The sequence below is a fragment of the Siniperca chuatsi genome, linkage group LG12 (assembly GCF_020085105.1).
Source record: "Siniperca chuatsi isolate FFG_IHB_CAS linkage group LG12, ASM2008510v1, whole genome shotgun sequence".
Lineage (NCBI taxonomy): Eukaryota > Metazoa > Chordata > Actinopteri > Centrarchiformes > Sinipercidae > Siniperca > Siniperca chuatsi.
In genome coordinates, this window is record NC_058053.1 from 21,991,195 (window position 1) to 22,012,848 (window position 21,654).

Here is a 21,654-nt window from a genome sequence, read left to right on the forward strand (position 1 = left end):
ATCACCTTCCACTGCTACAAGGCTTGTGCTTATATCTGTGACACAGCCGTATTCAAAGTAATCCCAAATGGGACTCTGGTGCGTTCTCCCAACTTTCGCCGCTACCATGATGCCAGCCGTGGCGTGGACGGATTGGTAACACATCACGGACCGTGAGGTGCCGACAGCTGCTGTAAAACTGGCACAGCTAAAAAATTGGAAGATAGATTTCATGTCCACCTGAAATACTAGGCTTGTGTAGTATGAAATAAATTGACAAAGACGAAAACTAAGAACATTTTCTCTATAATTTTAGTTTGTTTTAGTTAGTTTTGTAAACACACAATACACTTTTAGTTAGTTATCGTTTTTTTGTAAAGCCTTGTTTTTATTTTTATTTCAGTTAATGAAAATGTTTTTTTCACATTTAGTTTTGGTTATTTCGTTAGTTTTTGTTAACAATAATAACCTTGGTTTGAATGAAGTGTGTTTTACAATGATCTGCGAGGTAAAATTACCGTTTTTCTCAATGGAGTCTGGTGGGCTGTAGTGCCCTTTTGTTTTGGTCTGCTGGTGCTCTAGTGCGAAATGTAGTGGCAGTGAATGCCGCATACAGCTCCTGTAAATTTCATCTAGGAGCTGGCTGAACAGTAGCAGCTGTAGCATGTACAGTTGCTATGGTTACCTGCAGTCATATTCTTACTGACTGTACAGTATGTGCATTTGTTAAGCTTGTTTGACTACTGAGGTGTCCCTTTATAGCCTGATAATCAGGTTGAACAGCCATTTAATTTGATTCACTGAAAAAATTCAGAGATCTGGAACGAGGCTAGTTCCACTACACAACTTAACTTGAAATTGAATGTAGAAATTGCACTCAGTAGAATGGTTACATGAGGAAGAATTTTACCTTTGTGTGGTTTAAACCACAATGGCCTCCCAACACATAAATTAACCAAATATTTCATCGTAATAAGAAGGCAAGACAGTTGTTTTCTAAAAAGTGCAACCTTAACATTAGGTAGATAAAAAGAGTCATTATCTTGTCTTATTTCTTATTTGTTGTAACAATTCATAGCTGCACCAACTGGGATAGCTACAGCAGAGAAAGGTACACAGAAGTTACTGTGTAGATCAATACATGAATAACTTTAGCAAGAGATGCATATAAAGGCCCAACTGGAGATAAAAGATCAAATAAAGAAGGTATCAAGATAAACTTATTTTATATTTGTTTGCTCTGTCAATCATAGCGTATGTCCTTGTACACCGCAGTCACCTACAGCTGAGCAAAGAGGACTTTTCATTAAAGAAGTAGGACTTAAAATTGTCAGAGCTGATTATTGCTGAATTCAAGTTAAAGGATCTGGAAAAGAGCACTCAATGCTTCTAATTTACTGTGCTCACTTTATATTTACTTTGTATTACTTTGCATAGTTTTGGAAACTCGTATCTGTTTGTGAATCTTAACTGGGTATTATTTATACTCTTTTGTACCATTTGACATTTGTTTAAGCCTGTTTATGTTGGCATTATATTTATTGTTTTAGCAATGTTCTTATGTTGCGCTGTTGGCCTGGTCTCTAAAAAGATTTACATTTTTTATCTGGTTAAAGAGAGGAAAAAGTAACATTTCTAGAAAACAATGACACAGGTTTTGGATGTGCTATGCCTTTAACGAGAGTAAGAAGCAGTCAGTGCTAAGTCTGCTTTTCTGGTCGTTGTCCACAGTGAACGGTGTGTGTGTGTGTGTGTGCGTGTGCATTGTTGTCTTACGAGCTCTCCTCGCCCCATTGAACAACAGTGATGAAATGGAGATGAGTTAAAGTGCTAACACAAAGACTGACCAGACCCCTGCGTCGCTGCAACAATGAAACCACCAAACACGAGAAAGTGAGAGCCTCTTGGAGAAACAGAGAGAAAGACCAGAGAATGAGAGGGGGGAGAAATTAAGGAGGCAAACTTAAAAAAAAAGAAAAGAAGAAAGGCTGAACCATCCAGAGTGCAGGAGGAAATGGATGGTGGGCAAAGGTGGCAGAATAGAGAGCAACCCGGAGAAAATAGCAAGGTAGCTAATCCCTCCAGAGATAAAGCAGCTATATGTAAATCAAAGATGTGAAGTTTGGCCATCTTACTTTGATCTATGAATCAGGCTCTCCCTCCCTCCCCCTCCTCTCCTCCTTCACTCTCACCCTCTTCTCCTTCCTCCTTTTTCCTTGTAAGAAAATCAAGCCTTATTTAGCTTAATCTCACTTAATGGCATCCAGCTCCTCTTTTGTCCTCCCTGATGCTAATAGATTCCCGTCCTTTCACTCGCCACTATTCACATATCTACCCTCCATAATCCCCTTATTCCGGGGTAGCAATTATTTTGAGTATTTTATCAGCATTATGATTATGATTATTTTCATTATTATTATTCATGCAGGCCATGCTAAGGGCCAGGTTGTGGCTGAGAATATCCTCCCTCCCACCAGCACCTCTTATTCTCGCTCAGAATGAGGCTGCCGGCTTTCTTCCAGAGGGGTGGCAAGTTTGCAGGAGTGAACCCCATTCAGCAAGACACATTTTCTGGGCGTTTGAACATATTGTGAAGTGAGTGTAATGAGTAGCACCAAATCACCCATCCCGGCTCCTTAACACAGAGAAACATCAAGAATTTGAGGATGGAGGAGAGAGAGGGGGTAATAATCAAAAGACCTCCTTTCTGCGGAGCAGTAATTACACGGTTGGGTTTTGATCTTTTGCTTGTTGGGGCGATGAATAGGGGAAGAGATGAGGACTGTTTCACTATTTTGGGGTGGTGTGGAGGGTGGAAGAAGCTTTTCAGCCCAGCATCTCGTCAGCGTCAACGATGAAGTCTCAACGAACACAGTACGGCACAAGGATAAATTCACCCCCATTCATTTTCTATGACTGAATCACCTCAAGGTATTATGGGATAGCAGGCAAAGCAGTACTGACCAGAGAAAAGAGAGGGGTCAGAAGTTGAAAATGTTTAACTTTTTGCAAATTAGGACAAAATTAGCCAGAAAGCTTCATAGTGTTTTGCCAAAAACAGACAATAGTGGTGCAGTGGTTTAGTCTTTACAAGCTGGGGGAAAAACATTTGTGGAGTCTCCCAGAAATTGTGTTGATGTACAACTAATTTGCAACAGAAAATATGTTTTATGAGGAACTTAATGCCACCCGGATTACAATTTTTTTCAACATAATGAGGAAATGTTGTTAATTAACATACCTAGCAAGTCACAAAATGTTGATACTGAACATATCAGTAAAATGTTCACTGACAACATTTTCCTTTGTTTTCCGCCATATTTCCCTTTAACTGGGGAAAAAAAAAATGGAAGAAACCTCAGGGAGATCAATAGAGGAGGGATCCCTCTCCCAGGACAGACAGACATGCAATAGATGTTGTGTGTACAGAACTGACCAAGATAGTAAAATTACAGTATGGACAATCACGATGACAAAATTACAGATAGATTGTGAACTATATAAAGAATATGGATCCGGGAGGACGCTGAGCAACTTCCGAGTGCCGCCAAAAAGATAGGACCTGAGCCACGCGAGCTCCTCTCAACCATGGGTACCTAGACAGACAACAGAAACACATAAGAGGCAAAGCTCAAGCTCACCATTTACACAGACAGGAGAAAGGAAAGAAACACACAGAAGGAGAGTGAGACAAGGACAACATGCACACAAGAGAGAGAGAGAGAGACAAGAGAAGAGGTTGAATTTTCTGGAGGACAAAGATCCACATCCAAGCATCTGGAATGAGGCACCAACAGCCAGTGGAGAGAGAGTGGTCCCAGCACAGAGAGGCCTGAGTGAAAAGAGAGGGAGAGAGATAGGCACACGGCTGTGCTTATGACACACAAACAAACAGAGGGTTAAAGAGATGCAGTGGTTTTCAGAGACTTTACAGTATTCTCGTCAGCAGGACAAACATGGACTATTAGTACTAGGCTCAATAGCTGCATTGAGACTGACCTGCCGGAAGGATAATGGTAACAGGTACAAGGCCTGAAGTAATCAAGTAATAAGCAATTAACTGAAAGTTAAGGTGAAAAGATAAGTTTTAAGTTTGGATTTGAAGGCCTCAACAGAGTCACACAAGATTATTTCAGAGGAAGGGAGCACGATAGGAAAAGGTCCTGCAACAGCTGACTTCTTTTTAACTCTGGGGACAGACAGGAGGTCTGTAATCTGAGAGCGGAAAGCACGGGAGCCTATTTACAATCATCATCAGAAGCACCTTAAAGTCTGATCTGACATGGATAGGGAGACAATGAAGGTCCAAATTTTGTAGTTTTAGTTGCAGCATTGTGAAGACCAAGCTAGAGTACTTGCTAGAGAGAAATCAGAATCAGAAATACTTTATTGAGTATCTTATCTGAAATAAGACTTTGACATGGCAAATATGGAGACTGGTTTGCACCACACTCTAACCAACATTGAACTCCGGCCAGAGTTACAACCACGAAGGGACTTGAACCCTCAATCTTCTGATCCGAAGTCAGACGCCTTGTCCATTAGGCCACGTGGTCGCTTTGGAGGAGTCTGTCTGCTGAGAGGAGGGACATCTGAAACACATGTTGTACACAAAGCTGCATGTTGAAGAATAAACACACGTGGTTTCTCTGTGACACACTTCCTCTGTGTACTACATACTAACAGTATACAGCGTAATTTAAGCTAAATTTTCAAAGTAGACTGTTTTTCCAGTGTAGTATACAAAATATGAATGTACTTTACCATTTGTACTGTAAAATGCACTGTACCGTCAATAAAACTGACTTTGGAATACCACTGCCAATTGAACTTCACAAAGAGAAAAACTAAAGGTGTTCCTAAAGATTAAATATTTTTTGTTTCCTCGAGCCACCATTTATCTTAATTTTGTCTTTAATTTCCTTTGTGCATTGCATTGTGGGACAATATTGTCCATCACAAAGCAAAACAATTAAAGTACACTCAAAAATCAAGCATTTTTTAGTATATATACTAATTCAGTATATTTAATTTTCTCACCTTTACCTTTCTTTATCCAGGCATGTATTGCTGAGAGCTGCCTGATCACACACATTCTCACTTGGAAGCTCCACAGGAGCAGTTGGGGGTTCAGGGCCTTGCTCAGGTGCACCTCAGTAGTGGTAATGAGGGAGAGACGAGCGCTGGTCTTTCACTTTCCCCACCCAGATTTATCTCGCTGGTCCGAAGATCAAACCAGTAACCTTCCAGCTATGAGTCTCTGCTTCTCTAACATTTAGACCACAACTGCTCCAAGAAGTAGAATCAGTATTTAGTGCAGAAATGGGATTTGTCTTTTTTTCAACTTCTCTTAAACAAACACACACACACACACACACAAACTTAAATACACATACAATAAATATAGGTACACTCATTTGAACATTCAAGAAAAGAGCACAGACAAAAACACAAATACAGAAATCTCTCATGTGAAATCAACAAAACTACTTTGGCAGCTAATAATGAGTTTGTGTAGGACCCCATTGCTCATAGTAAGAAACTCAGAAGAGCTTTTAAATATTATCATTTTTATTTCAGTCCTTGATTTGGGCCCTCTACAGTTGTCGGTCCCTAAAATTGTCACCATCTTTCACCCTACAAGCTACAACACTGCACCACACATACAGTCATTACAGCTTACACTTTCTACAAGAATCATCAAAGTAGTCAATTGTTTCTTTGTTTGTGACAAAAGAGAAGTAATAAAATACAACTTATCTCTGAAACAAACAGTGGATTATTAGAATTACTTCATAAAGAAACTGGCTTACCAAATACAGCATAGATCCATTAGGTTTAAAAAGATCAAAGGATAATCGTGAGTAATTACAGGAAGATATTATAAACGTGTTAAAAATGTTAGAAAAATAACAATTCATATAAAAAATGTTGCGTACATGTAACAATCCATTCTTCAGAAATCCCCTTCAACTTCAACTTCAACTTCAACTTCAACATGTCACTTTGGGAATCTTGGAGCTGGAGTGGAGTGGCTAAATCTAGGCAGTCTGCAGACTCCACAGGGGCACAGGGGCCCTCCTGAGGCCCCTGCTGAGCTCCACTGCATAGGAGCCAGAGAGGCCTCCATAGGGCCCGGAGACAACAGGGAACATTTAGCAGAAGAGGATGATGAAGTGGAAGAAGAGGAAGAGGAGGCTGCTGAGGTGAGGAGGGACTCCTGGGTGAGGAGGAGCTGACTGGGCCCAGAGATGAGGGGCCAACCTCCAGCGAGCAGCAGCCGGGGGACTGGTCCTGTGTTCACCCCCATCCCGACGCTTACCTCCCCCAGCAGCCGCCGCATCTCCTGCAGAGACGAACCCAGGAGAAGGATGTAGTTCCTGGCCAGAACCAAGGTAGAAATCTTGGAGAGCCTGCGGCCTGGAGGAGCTCCAGGCTGGTGGGACTGAGAGGAGGAGGCAGAAGATGGCGAGGAGGCATAAGGCACCATGACCTCCCTTAAGGCATCCATGGCGATGTTCAAGTCCTGCATCCGTTTCCTCTCCCTGCTATTGATCTTCCTCCTGAGCTCCTGCTGCTCCTCGGGGCTCAGCTCCCTCTGAGGTTTGGTTGATCTTTGGCCACTCTGGAGGCCAAGCATGGGTGCAGGATTTAGGCGGGAGCTCAGGTTGAACCCTGGAGGGCAGTGGGGTAAATCCTGGACAGACCCGGGGCCACAGAGAGGTAGAGACTGCTCCTGGGCCCTGATCACTGGGTTTGACAGCACATTCATAGTCTCTTCAGTGGAGGGCTAGTCTTCTGAGTTGTAGTTCAGTGTAGTGTAGTCTTATTAAAAATGTCTTCAGCAAAAGATAAAGTTTGAGAAACAAACCAAAAATAGTCAAAGCAAAAATACTTCACTTCTGCTTTTAAAAAATCCACAAACTGGGAAAAAAAATCTTCATTCCCTCCACCTGTTGATCTCCCCTTTGCTTGCAGAAAACAGCTGCCATCCAGCACAATAACGAGTCACCAAACTTTTTACTTTTGGGCTTCAGAGGTTTCTGGCTGAGTGAGAGCTTCCTAAAGTGGCAGCTCAGTTTTATCTCATTTCCACAGCTGCGTGTGGTGAGAATGACAGCTCACACAGTGGATAAGTGAGCTAAATGCTCCCCTCACATACCCCCACCTCAGCTCAACTCCTCCCCGACACATTAGAAACTCATTCTGACTTTTTGACATTTGACAATAAATGAGAAACAACTGGTACATGGTGACAACACCAGTAGAATCCCAGGCAAGATATTAGAAATAAAAATTCTGTGGATTATTTAATTAATCCAGTAGGTAATCTCATTGAGATCAGTTTCTCTGTTTGAAGAGAAACCTGTGCACAAGAAGACCATACAGCATAAAAGTATTGTATGTACTGTACAAGTACAATCCAAACACTCAGTTACCATATGCAGTTGACAATTAAGTCCATAGTGTTCTATGGAAACAAATCTTTTGTTTTGAAAGTTTTTTATAACGCTGTATTATTTCATGTGTGAGGAGCATCAACATTAAAACTTTTACCAGATTGAACATGAGTACAATAAAGTTAGACTCCCATTAACTGACATTTACTGTATTTTTGATATGATCAGACTGCAAACGTAAAGAGAAGATGAGAGGATCCATTTTTTCCAGGTTGTCCTGGAACTCAGATATTTTCTGTTCTTTTTGCTGTCACTATCTTTGCCAGGACACTCCTGTAAAAGAGAAATTTAATCTCAATGAGGAACTGTCTGCGTCTAACATACAACTGTCTGATTTTTATCAGATTTTCCATTTGTGAGGAGCACTGATTTTCTAATTAATTTTACTAAGGTCAGTTTGAACATGCGGATTATCTAAAGATGTCCAGACATCATATTAGAAGCTGTTTTCCACACACAGAAGAGGATGATCCATTACATGCAGATTGTACTGGATGAAAAATTCAGATAAATGCAACCAGGAGGAATGACAGACACTTAAAGAGTCTCAGTACAGCAGATAGTGAATGAATAGGGGTAAATAAGGACATTGTGATAGCTCTGATCTGTTGTTTTCGTGACAAAATAACTTTTACTGTAATGTCCTTTTGTACAATTTGATTTTTTTTATGGTAATGTTTGTTCTTTCACCACTTTAGTCAGAATTTGAAATATCTATTGGATAGCCCTAAAATCATGAAATTTTGTACAGACATCCACGGTCCCCAGATGATGAATCACGTTGGTGATCTCCTGACTGAAGTTTTCATTTTGTCCAAAACTTTGGTTTATGACCAAATATTTGCAAAAATAATCACATTCCTGTCAGCCTCAGCTGTACTTTAGTGCTAATTAGCAAATGTTAGCATGCTAACACACTAAAATAAGATGGTGAACATGATGAACATTAGCTGCTAAACATCAGCAAGTTAGCTGTCATTGTGAGCATGTTAGCATGATGATGTTAGCATTTAGCTCAAAGCAGCCCTGTGCCTAAACACAGCCTCACAGAACTCTCTGTGAGGCTAGACTCTCGTTAGTACCTGACACCATGAGTAACACTGCTTACTTTTTCTTTGTGTTAAGTTAATTGAAAGCACACACAAACTGTGAGCTTAATGGAATGTACCACTACAGCCATTTAACAACATGGAAGCCATTATGTCATTATGTGACAGAGAGCAGGTATTAGCAGTATTAGCATGGGTACTAATCGTGTCAGAGAACAGTTTTGGCAAACAGTGAATGGATACATCATTGTGTAGCAGGAGTTAAGTGTGGTTTTGAGGTGGGCGTTATTGTTGCTCAGTTCTGAGCGGCTATGCTAACCAAATTGGCTGGCAGAGAGCTGGGCACGGTTCCAGACAGGCAGACAACAGGCCAATTGACTCCAACCACAGGTGAAGCTGGCTTGGGGCACCGAGCAAGGCTGGAAACCTCAAATGTGCCATTCATGAGCCACAAAAAGACCTCAGCATCACTCCGTTGCACAGAGAGCCTGGCCGTCCTCTTTTTGCACTCCTTCCCCCCTCCTCCTTGTAAAGCCCATCTGAGCGGGAGAAAAGGAAGGCAGGGGGAAGAGGGGAAGGACAGCACCGTTACAAACAGAAAGCAAGTTGTTTACGATGAAAGCAGAAGGAGATGCAGAAGAGGAAGACCCTTTCTTTTTTCCCCAGCCGCTCTTCTCTTGTCGTTCAACAAGTGAAAGATGTGTGTGGAGGCGCTTCCCTTCCCTGCCAGTGGTCCGGTGGCGTCCGGCTGGTGCTGTGATTGAAGCTGAATGGACGGCTGCAGACGGACAGGAAAGGGAGGGCCTCATGAAAAGAGCCAGGCGGATGGCCCTCGCACCTGCAGGAGAACAGAGTGCAGGCAGCCAGGATGAATGTGTGCATGTGTGTGTTTGTGTGCGTGCCTGTGAGTTCAATTTGATTTCTAGTGCCTGTCTAACAATGAGAGGTAATAAACTGAGTAATGAAAGAAAACAAGCTGTGATGGTTTTGACTGTATTTTGGGATCTGGTTTCAGTGTCGAGAGAGAAAAAAGGACACCTGCAAGGAGCCACACATACAAAAGTCAGAAAAGAGGAGAAAGAAAGAAGCTGGTGTCTACCAGAAAAGTGCACCTCCCCCACTTTTTTATCCACCACTTACAAGGGAAAGAAAAGTGAGCTTGATTTGGGGCTGCAGCCCAGCATATCCGCCTCCCAGCTTCCAGGCTCCTTTTGATGAGGCTGGACCAGGGCAGGAGCACCGGTGGCTTCAGGGCAGGGGGAAGACTAGTGTCTTTATGGTGGAAGGAGTACTATCCATCTGGGCAAGGCCGTCCAATGGTGGGTCTGCACCTGGAAGCTAAATGCTTCGTCTGTGTGGAGCCATTTCCTGCGGCTGACAGACAGGAAGACACCTCAGCCAAACTCCTGGGTCAATTTATCCCCCAATACAGGATGAAAAATACACCCAAAGTGATACCACTGAAAAAAATGGTATGGTATGGTAACTATTTTTTGGCGTTCATCAACAGGACAAGTTTTAAAAAAATGCATTTTTGATTTTCTTTTTCTTTTCTTCTTTGTGTGGTTTCTTAGTGTTGTTTGTATTCATGATTTTGAACCCACAAATCTCCAGTACGGAGATTAAAAACAAAACAATAAATCATTGAACTACAGGGTATTTGCACTGCCAATGGCATTTGTAAAAATGTTAAATTGCAATTATTATTGTATTATTTATTTTTTATATTCTCTTTTAATATTGATAAATAATCACAGATAAATTCACATATTATTTTGAGGAGAAAATGTTGAAAACATTGAATCCTCAGTTTGAACCACCAGAGCAGATGTTTCCTTGTTGAAACACACACAAAATAACCTCTATTTGCTCATTAATTGAGTACAAATTGGCATAATTATAAATCAATAGATATAAAGAGACAGTTTCACAAATTAAGTCAAGCCGCAGGCTGGCTGCTGCAGGTCTGGACACAATCTTGACTTAATGGAGTCAATTTACATCAGGTGTCTGATTGAGCTCCTTTGTGTGTCACTTGATGGTGTGTCGATGTGTTTGTTGTCTCGGTGGGAGGACTTATCATGTTGTAAACCTTAAAATAACATCAAAAAGTTTCCAAATTGCATCAGACTCTCTCAATGAGAAAATCAGCTAATTCATTTATTTTAGGTTGCACTAATAACAATAAAACCCTGCAAAATCCTGTTTAGATTAATAAACAGTATTTCTGGTATTTTTCTAACAGAGTAGCTAACCAGAACGTTAAATGAGGAGGTGCACCTGCTAAAGGCTTTACATCCCAAACTGTCTTCTGTTTACAATGTGCAAAGAGAGTCTAATGAGAAATTAACAGTTGCCAGTGACTGATTTTCTCCATGTGTCCCTGTGGGCAAACAGGTGCAGCAGCAACAATGGAAATATAACAGAGCAGGACTTTTTAGAGGGAAAAGGCTGCTCTGCATCAAAGCAAGGACGGAGGACACACTCGTCTATTCGCCCTAACTCCTGCTCTGTGAGGCCTGGCCAAAGACATGAGAAGATTACAAGCTGTTAATAAGGTGGAACCAATCAGCTGAAGGTCTGCTTTTGTCCTTCCCAGCATGCTTTGTGAGCGCTGGCCTGGGATAGTCGGCATTTGGTGCTGATCATAGTGTGGCAGGGATAATGAAGGTGGGAGGGGTGTAAGGTTTAAGCCCCCGGGCCCTTTGTGAAAGAGAGCCTAAATGCTTCACTCTCAATAGCTGCACACGCTCAGTTGGTCACAGTTGTTTAAATACAGATGGACATTTGCCACATTCATATTTCATGCTGCTAAATGCTCCATTGACACTTTCTGTCATTAAATTTTGCTTGTTTTGTTGTGTCTGATAGCTGTATTCCTGCACTATCTAGATGTGTTGTTACTTTCAAATTAACAACTTGAAAATCCTGTGACATTTAAAAATGTTAAAGTTTTCACATTGATTTGTTTGCAACAGTCAAGCCAAAGCACTCTAACCTTTCATTGTGGTCATTTAAAATGACCCCAAACATAACCTAGCTCAATGATAGTCCATTGTTATAGCAGATGTTCCTCTCTGAAACAATGCCACCAGGGATTTGTAAGATGGCTGCTAATAGGGGAGTGTTAGTTAACCCGTCCCCCACAAAGTATCCTTAAAACCCCCGATCCTATTTAACCGTGACAATGATAGATTCACAGACACTAAACTTCGACAGGAATCCTTGTCAGAAGTCAAACACAGAGCTCCTTCTTCTTCTCACTAAGCGATCGAAGCCAGGAGCACCCCAGTTAAAGTTTAATGTTATGGGGGTGGGTTGAGATGTTTCTTTTTGGGTTTTATTAGCGGCACAAGGCCAAGGGTGGGTTTTCAGAGGTGGGAAAGGGGAACAGACATTGAATGTGTTTCTGCCAAATAAAGAGACTGCAACAAAAGCTGGCTGCAGTGCGGAAATGTGGGGTTTGTCTTTGTGATCCATTGGCAGAAATGGACGTTCTAACATTGGAGAGTCTTAACTTGAATGTTTAATCAACAGAAATTTGACCACCCACTGACTGCATCTATACAAACTCTGACAAACCTTTACCTTTCTCATCCTTCCTTTAAAGGTCCAGTATGTAACATTTGGGAGGAGCTATTGGCAGTAATGGAATATAATAGTTATAAGTATGTTTTTATTAGTGTAAAATCACCTGAAAATAAGAATCATTGTGTTTTCATTACCTTAGAATAAGCCATTTTTATCTACAGAAGGAGCAGGTCCCCTTCCATGTAGGCCACCATTTTGCACCGCCATGTTTCATGTTGTAAACTGACCTCCAGGTTAGCCAAACTTATTTGGAAGAGAAAACTAAGGCGAACAAACTTGCCCAAACTGTTTGATGTAATAAACAGGAATTATCCTTTAAAAATCTGATTGCGGTAATGAGCAGTTAAGATAGAACACCGTAACTGGGTGTCTGGTCAATACAGGATACAGTGAGAGGTTCAGAGATTTGTGAAGGTTTGAGTGTTTGTCCTTCTTCACAAATTAATCCAAACTCTGTGGCTATATCTTAAAATATACATATATAATACAGTGGTGTGCAAAAGTGTTTGCCCCCTTCCTGTTTTCTTATTTTTTTTGCATGTTTGTCACACTTAAATGTTTCAGATCATCAAACACATTTAAATATTAGTCAAAGATAACACAAGCACAAAATGCAGTTTTTAAATAAAGGTTGTTATTATTAAGGGAAAACAAAATCCAAATCTACATGGCCCTGTGTGAAAAAGTGATTGCCCCCTAAACCTAATAACTGGTTGGGCCACCCTTAGCAGCAACAACTGCAATCAAGCGTTTGCAATAACTTGCAATGAGTCTTTTACAGCGCTGTGGAGGAATTCTGGCCCACTCATCTTTGCAGAATTGTTGTAATTCAGGCACATTGGAAGGTTTTCAAGCATGAACTGCCTTTTTAAGGTCATGCCACAGCATCTCAATAGGATGCAGGTCAGGACTTTGACTAGGCCAACCCTGTTGCACTTTGAAAATGCTGATGTATGATTTTCAGCCTTCATAAACATGGGGTGGTAGTTCTGTGTATGAGCAATCATTAAAAACCCAACATATAATAGTATTTTTAAATGCATCCAGATTTGTGTGGACATATCCTGCTAGGGATTGTCCCTGGAGCCCTCCCTTTGGACACGTTTCGCGCTCGGCCAGCTGGGAGGACACTGTGAGGCAGAACCAGGACACGCTGCAGGGATCACATCTCCCAGCTGACCGAGGATCCACCAGGAAGAGCTGAAAGATACTACTGGGAAAAAGGCGTCTGGTGCTCTAATCGCCCCTATTTGCTACAAATAGAGGCTACTATTTATCAGTGGATAAATTAAAACTTTGCTCAAGGCAGAAAACATGTTCCAGTTTTGGGGTTGTCAGAGTTTGGGATATCCACCCATCCACCCGCTGACCACCGCACTCTTTCTCCCCGATTTTCACCTCAAATTCGCCTTATTTTTCTTTGAATGACCAAAAGTACACTATCAGACAATGAAGAATATAAGTTCACTATCTGCTTGTTCCAATAAGCAAACAAGGAGGCTATGTGATGCTTAATTAAAACTTAAGTAACTGTGTTTTTTATGGCAGCACTATTACAAAATAAAAGAAATATTCCAGATGTCTTTTTCCGCATTTTGTTAATAATTTCTCAAAATTCAGTCTGACATATTTGTTGTGTTTGGAAACTTTGGGGTCTTGAGTAGAACAGTAAATATATCTGTTTTAGTTGTGCTTAGTTGCACAACAAGAGTTTGCACCCACTGACGGAGATGTCAGAGTTTAAAAGGTAAACCTTTTTTCCCACTTGTTTCATGAATAGAGAATGTTATGTTGCATTTTTAGACATTGCTCTGATTTCACTAAATCTTGCTACGCCAGGCTGACAGATGGATGCAGTGGATGTAAGATGAGTCTTTCAGGCGTTGATGGACACATCTGTCACCCTACACCCTGTATCACACACACAAACACAGTTACACACACCCCACACACACACACACACACCCATGTCCCCCCTTACAACCTCCTCCTTCGCCTGCAGCTCATTCACCTCCCACTGTGCTCCTGCTCCTCACAGATTCTCAGCACATTAAAATCCCCTCTAAGACCTGAGAGATCAGACTGAAGCTGCCACCACTCTCCCTTTCTATTTAGCCTCCACTCTGATTAAACTGCAGCAGGTTTATTACAGATGTTGTCCAAACTCATGACTGGCCTCCCCCTGAGGACTGTTAACTACAGAGAGTGTGATAGCAGGTGATTTACATGCTATTTTTTATTTATTTACAGTTGTATTAATTAAATGGTTAAATACAGACCTAGAAATGAAAAAAAGAAAACAGAATTGTGGTTTACTTCTGTCCTGCTTACTTGTGAATCAGATGACTGCCATTCTGAGTGTGGTGATAATTTGATTTATGAAACCCGGGCCCCAGGGGAAGCAACAACTCAGAGAGCAGACATATGTTGCAGCGCAACATGATAGCAGGCTTCAGTAACTTGACAAATTGGGGTTGTAGTTATTAAAACATCTCATAGTGGTATGGCTGATTTGTTGTGAGCAGTTTCATGTAGGAACTATTTTCGTTCTACTGTCCTGTTCCAGGACAAATATGTATTTTTGATTTTGGGGTGAACTGTCCCTTTAACAAGCAGTTTTTGCCTAAACCTAACCAAACCTTAACCAGAGTGGTAGCAGATCAGGAAATGGCCATATCACATAATCACTGTTGTGACAGTTTTGTAAGGCCCCCATCACCAGGGCGTCGTCAGATCAGAAAAATACCAACATACTTTTGATTGGTGTGTTGAAGAGGTATGAATACAAGTCCTGTTTAAATCGATTTTTTGTGACTCAAGTGCAAGTACATATTTATCCATCCATTTCCCTCAATGAAAGACACGTCAGAAAGGTCTCATCACAGATTTAAACCCTTTTAGCCAACTGTAGGACACTGTGTGTGTGTGTGTGTGTGTGTGTGTGTGTGTGTGTTTCCCAACAGCACTTTAGTTTCCCTGAATCCTGTTGAGTTTCTTTGTCCAAACGTCCCAGCTGCCAGCAGCAGGCAGAGCTGGCAGGGCCACAGTCAGGGGACAGAGATGAGTGTGAGATGGTCAACAAACTATGGGACGTCATCCACACACACATTCATACATTTTATTGGTTACTAAAGTAAGAGCTTCACATCAATGTGTGTGTCTATGTGTGTGTGTGGTGTGTATGAGAGAGAGAGAGAGAGAGAGAGAGAAAGATTTTAGAGGTGGAGTGATTTCATAAAAAGTTAATGGAAAGACACATGTGGATGCCAGCAGATGCTGATACACCCCTGTGTGATTGTTAAACATGTCATTCCAAAACCATGGGCATTAATCTGCGGCTACAATAGCCTCCACTTTCAAGTTTTCCACCAGATTTTGAAACTGGCTGCAGGGATGTGCTTCCATTCAGCCACAAGAGCATTAGTGAGGTCAAATACTGATGTTGGGCGATAAGGCCTGGCTCACAGTTGGTGTTCCAATTCATCCAAAGGGTGTTAGATGGGGCTGAGGTCAGGAATTTGTGCAGGCCAGTCAAGTTCTTCCACACCAAACTAGGAAAACCATTTCTTTATGGACCTGACTATATGCATAAGGGCATTGGTATGTTGAAACAGGAGAGGGCCTGCCCCAAACTGTTGACACACTGTTGTCTTAGATATCATTGAATGCTGTAGCATTAAGATTTCCCTTCATTGGAACTGAGGGGCCTACTCCAAACCATGAAAAAGCACAAAAAAGTGTGCGACAGTCTAATCACTCGATCATTTTTGTCACCACAACTCTCCTCCTCAGCAACTCAACAGACTGAAAGATGACAGTAATGAGAACTTTTTTGTTAGTAAATGTGATGCTTATGTACGTGTATGTTTCTCAGATTTGGGGGCAGGTGCACACACCACACCATATCACTCTCCTGAATTGCATAGAGGAGGCTCTCATCAAAGTGCTGTCCACCCACCAGACAACTGGTCCCCACTGGCCCGCAGCACACCCCTCTGAGACCTCTGTGTTTCTGCATTGGTTGATTCATGTCCCAGTCCTGCACTCCTTAGATTCACTTTGATGTTTAATCCCATCCTGACTGTGTCCTCCTTCAGTCCACGGAGCCGCTCGGCCAGTCATGAATATCCAAAGGTCTGCTTACTTGACAGGATTATCCCTCTTTTCAAAGCCACTGGGGACGATTCTTCAGCCACAAAAAAACACACTCAATGGATCTTCTGCTCTCTCGCTTTGTATCTCTCGCTTTCCTTTACTCTCTCTCTCACTCCCTTCTGTCTTTGTCCCTCTGGGCTTTTACTAAACACATTGATCCACCCAATCGAGGAGTTCATCTGCTGTTGTTCATAGACTATTGGACAGACACACAAACACAAACACAAGTATTGTTAAGTTGTTTAGTATCTAGCATTGCAGAAATATCCTGATGAATTTATAAATGCTAGAAAGTATTTTTCCCCATCAATATGTTTTTCTTATTGTAAACGTCACCTTATATGAAGTCGGTACACACAAAAACAATCCTTTATTGGAATGGATTCAGAATGCCAGGAGACTCACCTAATGAAATTCAGATGCTGCTGTAACTGCCCCATTGTAAACTTTTTTTGCAAGCTGCATTGCAAATCAGATCAAGGCTACAAGTGATCTGCATGGTTCCAGTTTGCAAACCCATAACCGACCTATTATCTGATTTCTAAATCATTCCGCACCCAACCCAATCTGTTATTGTAAGACCCACGGTGCTGACTCAGATCTATAATCAATTAGGATCAGAGCTGGCAGGTGTACAGGAAAAGGTTGGGCCGCTGGGCACTGCAGGGGTGCACAATAGCCTGGGAAATAAATAATTTAATAAAAAAGATAACACAGTGCTATATTCAGATTGCAGAGGCAAAATCCCCCTTCATGTTTTTGATGGACTTGTGTCTCTGCCTGCATTCACCCTCTTCAAAATCCAGCACAAAGCATCTCTGAATCATTTCTTTGTAAATCAACACCAATGTGCTGTGTAGTCTAGAAGTTATAAAACAAATACATTAAGCTTATTAATCACTAAGGGAATTTGAGGAGCACAGGGCTGGGACATGAATCAGCCTGCAAACAGAGAGGTCTCCCTCTTCACAAGGATACTTGGTTCATACACTTGTAAGTCTGATGATGACCCTTTCAACTCGTGACTCTTAAACTAGCATTCCTGGACTGTATTTCTTCATCTCATCCGTACCTGAAACAGCCCACACCCCCACCAACGCAGCCTCTTGTGAATTTTTGTTTTAAGTGCAGTGCAGATATCTGACACTGAGCTAAATGCAACTTTCTAACATGCAACAAAGGTTTAACACAAAAGTTTAATGTTTACAGATGTATAAAGTTTACCGTGTTCACCATCTTAGTTTAGCATGTTATCATGCTAACATTGGCTAATTAGCACTAAACAGCTAGGTCCAGCTGAGGCTCATGGGAATGGACAAATTAAAATTTTGACCTGATGATGAATGACATGAAAAGTCAGAGGATCACCAAAGTTAATATGATCCTGAGGGGGACATGAAAAGTCTGTATAAATTTCATGGTAATCAATCACTTTCACTTAAAACTAGAAAAGTCAACCAGAGGATTCATCCTCTGGGGACCCTGAATGTCTGTACAAGGTTTTTATGGCAATGCATCCAAACGTTGTCGAGATATTTCAGTTTAGACCAAAGTGGTGGACCAACAAACTGACAGTGCCATCCCTCGAGCCACACCACTAGTGTGCAAGTAAAATTAAGTTGGGTTCACTTAAGAGTGAAACATTGCAAATACTTAAAGCAATATTTTGCCATTTTGCTTTCTTGCCGAAAGATTTAAAAAAGGAGATCAATACCACTCTTATATCTATATCTAAATATGAAGCTACAGCCAGCAGTCAGTTAGCACAAAGACTGAAGACAGGGGAAACAGCTAGCATGGCTCTATCTGAAGGTAACATAATCCACCTACCAGCACCTCTAAAGCTAAAAAATTAGCACATTATATCTTGTTTGTCGATTCATACAAGAACTGAAGTGTAAAAACAACAATTTCTGGTTTTACAGGGGGTTATGTTCCAGACTTCCAGAGCCAGTAAATAGCTAATCAGCTGCTAACAGATATGACAGTGGGATCATTCTTCTCATCTAACTCAAGAAAGTGAAAAATGTGTATTTCCCAAGAAGTCTAACTATTTCTTAAACACGATACAAAATGTTTTGTATCATGTTAAAACAATAGACAACACATAAAACGTTGACAAAAAACAGCTAAATACTCATAAGCAACCACTTGTTGCTTGTCTAACCCATACAGTCAGGGTTTCTTTATGTGTGTTAGAGTCCATCACAGTGTTTAATGGTAGTTAAGGGTGAGCAGCTGAGGCAGCGTTGGAATAAACATCAGTCCCATGGGAAAGGGTGACCTGTGAGGTCTCATGTTCATCTTAGAGCTCCATCTATTCCCTTGTAAGTGTTAAATCCGGCCTTTGTCTCAGATAGCTTGTTTGTTTATCTTCTCTCCCTTATTCCTCTTTTGCTCCATCACAGACTCTGTTTCTCTTTCTGTTATTCCACCACCTTTGATGCATCCCACCAATCTTTAATCCTTTCAGCTAACACAACATGATGCACTGAGCTGAAAGAGTGTACATCTGTGCAGTGTTTTCAGGAAGATTTAAATCCAGTTACAACAGTGTTAGACTGGTGCTCCCCTTCTGTCCAAAGTTATGAATATTTAAACTGTCACAAAATCAACCTCAGACTCTCAGCATCAATGGATAAGTCAGCCTGCCACCAACAGTGGATAAGGAGCTGTTTATTCAAATCCAGTCACTGGCATGTGAAGCCCAGCTGCTATTGGCCAGGGTTTTCAGGCAGAGCTGAAAAGATGCTACTCAGTCAGTTTCTCTTTTAACTTTAGCACCATGTTTATCTGGGTGTATAGAAGAAAAACTCTCTCATGAGAGTCAGATGTCATTGTATCAACTTATTCCCAAATGTCTCCAACCAAAGAAGACAAAAAGACAAAAAATCTTCACCATCTGAATGAATGTAACTATTATCTATTAATCACTGTGGACTAAAGTTATTTTTAGTTCAGAATTTTAAAAAGGCAACTAATTAAAGTAGTCATGTATTTTAAAAGCCACGGCTGATGTTGATGTTGAGTTTATCTTGATAAATGAATGAGAAACATAACAAATGCAGGTACTTCCACGGCGCGCACAAGGCCTGAAGGGTTTGATGAGTATAAAATTATGTGGATCAGAGCCTTTGGCTTTTGCAGTCACCAGATCTCAACTCACTTTAACACCTATGGAAGATTTTGGACCGATGTGTTAAGGTGAGTTCAGATTGAACACTTTCTTTGTGTTGCTTACCAACCCTGCTTGAAATGACATTTATGTATACTACTAAATGGTTTTACCAGACACGTTTTGGAGGAAACCTAATTGCTGCCAGGATTATGTCTACTGTCAACGTTTTTTCCAGTCCAGAACTTGTCACAGTCTTGTCGGACCAGAGATTGAGCTTCACATTCTGCGTCCGACGTGTGGTTAAGGTTTAGGCCATTAAACACTTGGGTTTGGAAAAGATCATAGTTTTGGTTGAATATTAAAAAAGTAAACATGCCCTGTGTCAACATTCAAGACAGTGCTGACTTTTGAATATTTAACCAAGACCACAATCTCTCCCTAACCTTCAGTAAGCGCTGTGAGCACCTAAATACAACCTTAAAAACAGTATGCAAGCTTTAGTTGCCATGAGTAGATATTCATTAAAGGGAAAACAAATGACACAAATTGTTAGTGAACATGTACGATGCTTGAACATTTGGCGTCTTTGCAGATACGTTCATTAAAAACATTTCCTCATTAAAATGTACACCAGGTTACATTATGTGTATTATCTTCCAGTTTCTGAATATTTATGAAGTGAAGTCATAAAACCGTGGGATAGGCGTGAGATTTTTGCTCAAGCGGAAACATTTTCAACTCACGCTGATACATCTTCACCTCAATGTGCGTCACCCAGCACAAATTTGCGTCCGCTCTTGTCTTTGCAATCGCACCACCTCTAGAAGTTGCTTGCTAAAGTTCCAGAGACTTGGAAAATCTATGAGAAGGAGCACTGAAGCTGTTCTGGAGGCTCGTGGTGGAACAACACCTTACTAAGACACTTTGTTTTCTCTTTAATTTATCACCAATATAGCTGTCATTGGGTGCAGTCTGTTGTGTAATCATGAGTTCCTGACTAGCAAAGCTTGGAATTTGCTGTTCGTACATATCCGAGTTATCAAGAGTAGAATAGATCAATGTTGAAATTTAGACTAAAGAGAGGGGGGTCCAATTATTTTTGCAATATGATACTTTGTAATCCATGTTAAATGCATTTTGCACTGACAAATGATGCTTGTGCAGCTGTGGGACGAAGACTATAAAACAGATGTTCTAAGAATAATTATCCCACAGTTTATGCCTTTATGTGCTGTTAAAAGGTTTTGTTAATTCTCCAAACAGCTGTATGGATTATTTTGTGTTAATCCTCTCTCTGTATCATTGATCTGTTATGTTCATTCTGTTCCAGATATTGGTTTGTGGTAAAGTGAAGTAGTTTACCTTTTTTGTTGCATGAACTTTTCTTCAACCTCCCTGTCTACTTTTACTTCATCACCTGCAGAACTTCATCAGATGTGCCATGTCCAACTATAGCTGGAGAGAACAAAAATGACACCAACAGCTCTAGATACTGAAACATTCAAGTCATTGCATGTAATTGTGTCTTGTGGCTGCACTAAATTATTGAACTTAGATGCTTCTGTATGGAGACTAACTGGGGCCTCTTTTATGGTGAATGTTTCTGCAGATGCAAAATACTGAGATTTGACAGAAGGTCCTTCTCTTTTATACTCATTGTGATGTTTTAGATAAGTGAAAACTGTCTACCATTACACTCTTTTGGAACTGTGCTGGAAATCTCTCAAGATGACAAATACCATCAACATTTTAACACTAAACCACAGGAAAAAGACAAAATATAGCTGCAAGTAGCAAATTACATTGTCATGGGAAAACTTCAAGTCAGTAAAATACGTTGTTTGTCCATATAAACAACATCTGCAAGTTGACCTGAGCTGAACAAGTGAATTGATTCAATCTAAAAACAAAGTACAGTGTAGTATAGCATATAAAGTATAATATGTATTATTAATACATATGAGTAACCAATGAGTGGGCATGTCAACACCATTAGCCAGTTTTCATGCAACATTAAATTCTGAAAACTTGCTTTGGCACTGTTAACGCCTGTTTCCCATGCCAATAAAGCCCCCATTGAATTGAATTGAATTGATAAGTTGTCATAAGGCCTTATAAATGACAACATTTTGACATGTGACAGTAAGAACTAAGAAATAATTAATTTTATTTATTTATACCAGGTCCTGGTATAGTGCATGCTGGCTCACTGGGACACTTGAACAGAACAGAACCATCATTAATGTTATCAGTAACACCTGTGCTTTTCATGGTATGACAAGTCAAAATGTCTGTGGCGAAA

The 21,654-nt window shown here is 40.8% G+C and overlaps 1 protein-coding gene and 1 non-coding gene across 2 annotated transcripts; both read right to left on the reverse strand.

Annotated features, from left to right (window-relative positions):
- Nucleotides 1-4,462: 4,462 nt before the first annotated feature.
- trnar-ucg lies at nt 4,463-4,535 on the reverse strand. The gene has a single exon. It is a non-coding gene; the product is annotated as a tRNA-Arg (tRNA).
- Nucleotides 4,536-5,276: 741 nt separating this feature from the next.
- Nucleotides 5,277-7,111, reverse strand: olig1 (oligodendrocyte transcription factor 1). Its single transcript, XM_044215720.1, has one exon. It carries the CDS (start codon nt 6,749-6,751, stop codon nt 5,981-5,983), a length of 771 nt encoding a protein of 256 aa, XP_044071655.1. The 5' UTR covers nt 6,752-7,111; the 3' UTR covers nt 5,277-5,980.
- Nucleotides 7,112-21,654: the final 14,543 nt, after the last annotated feature.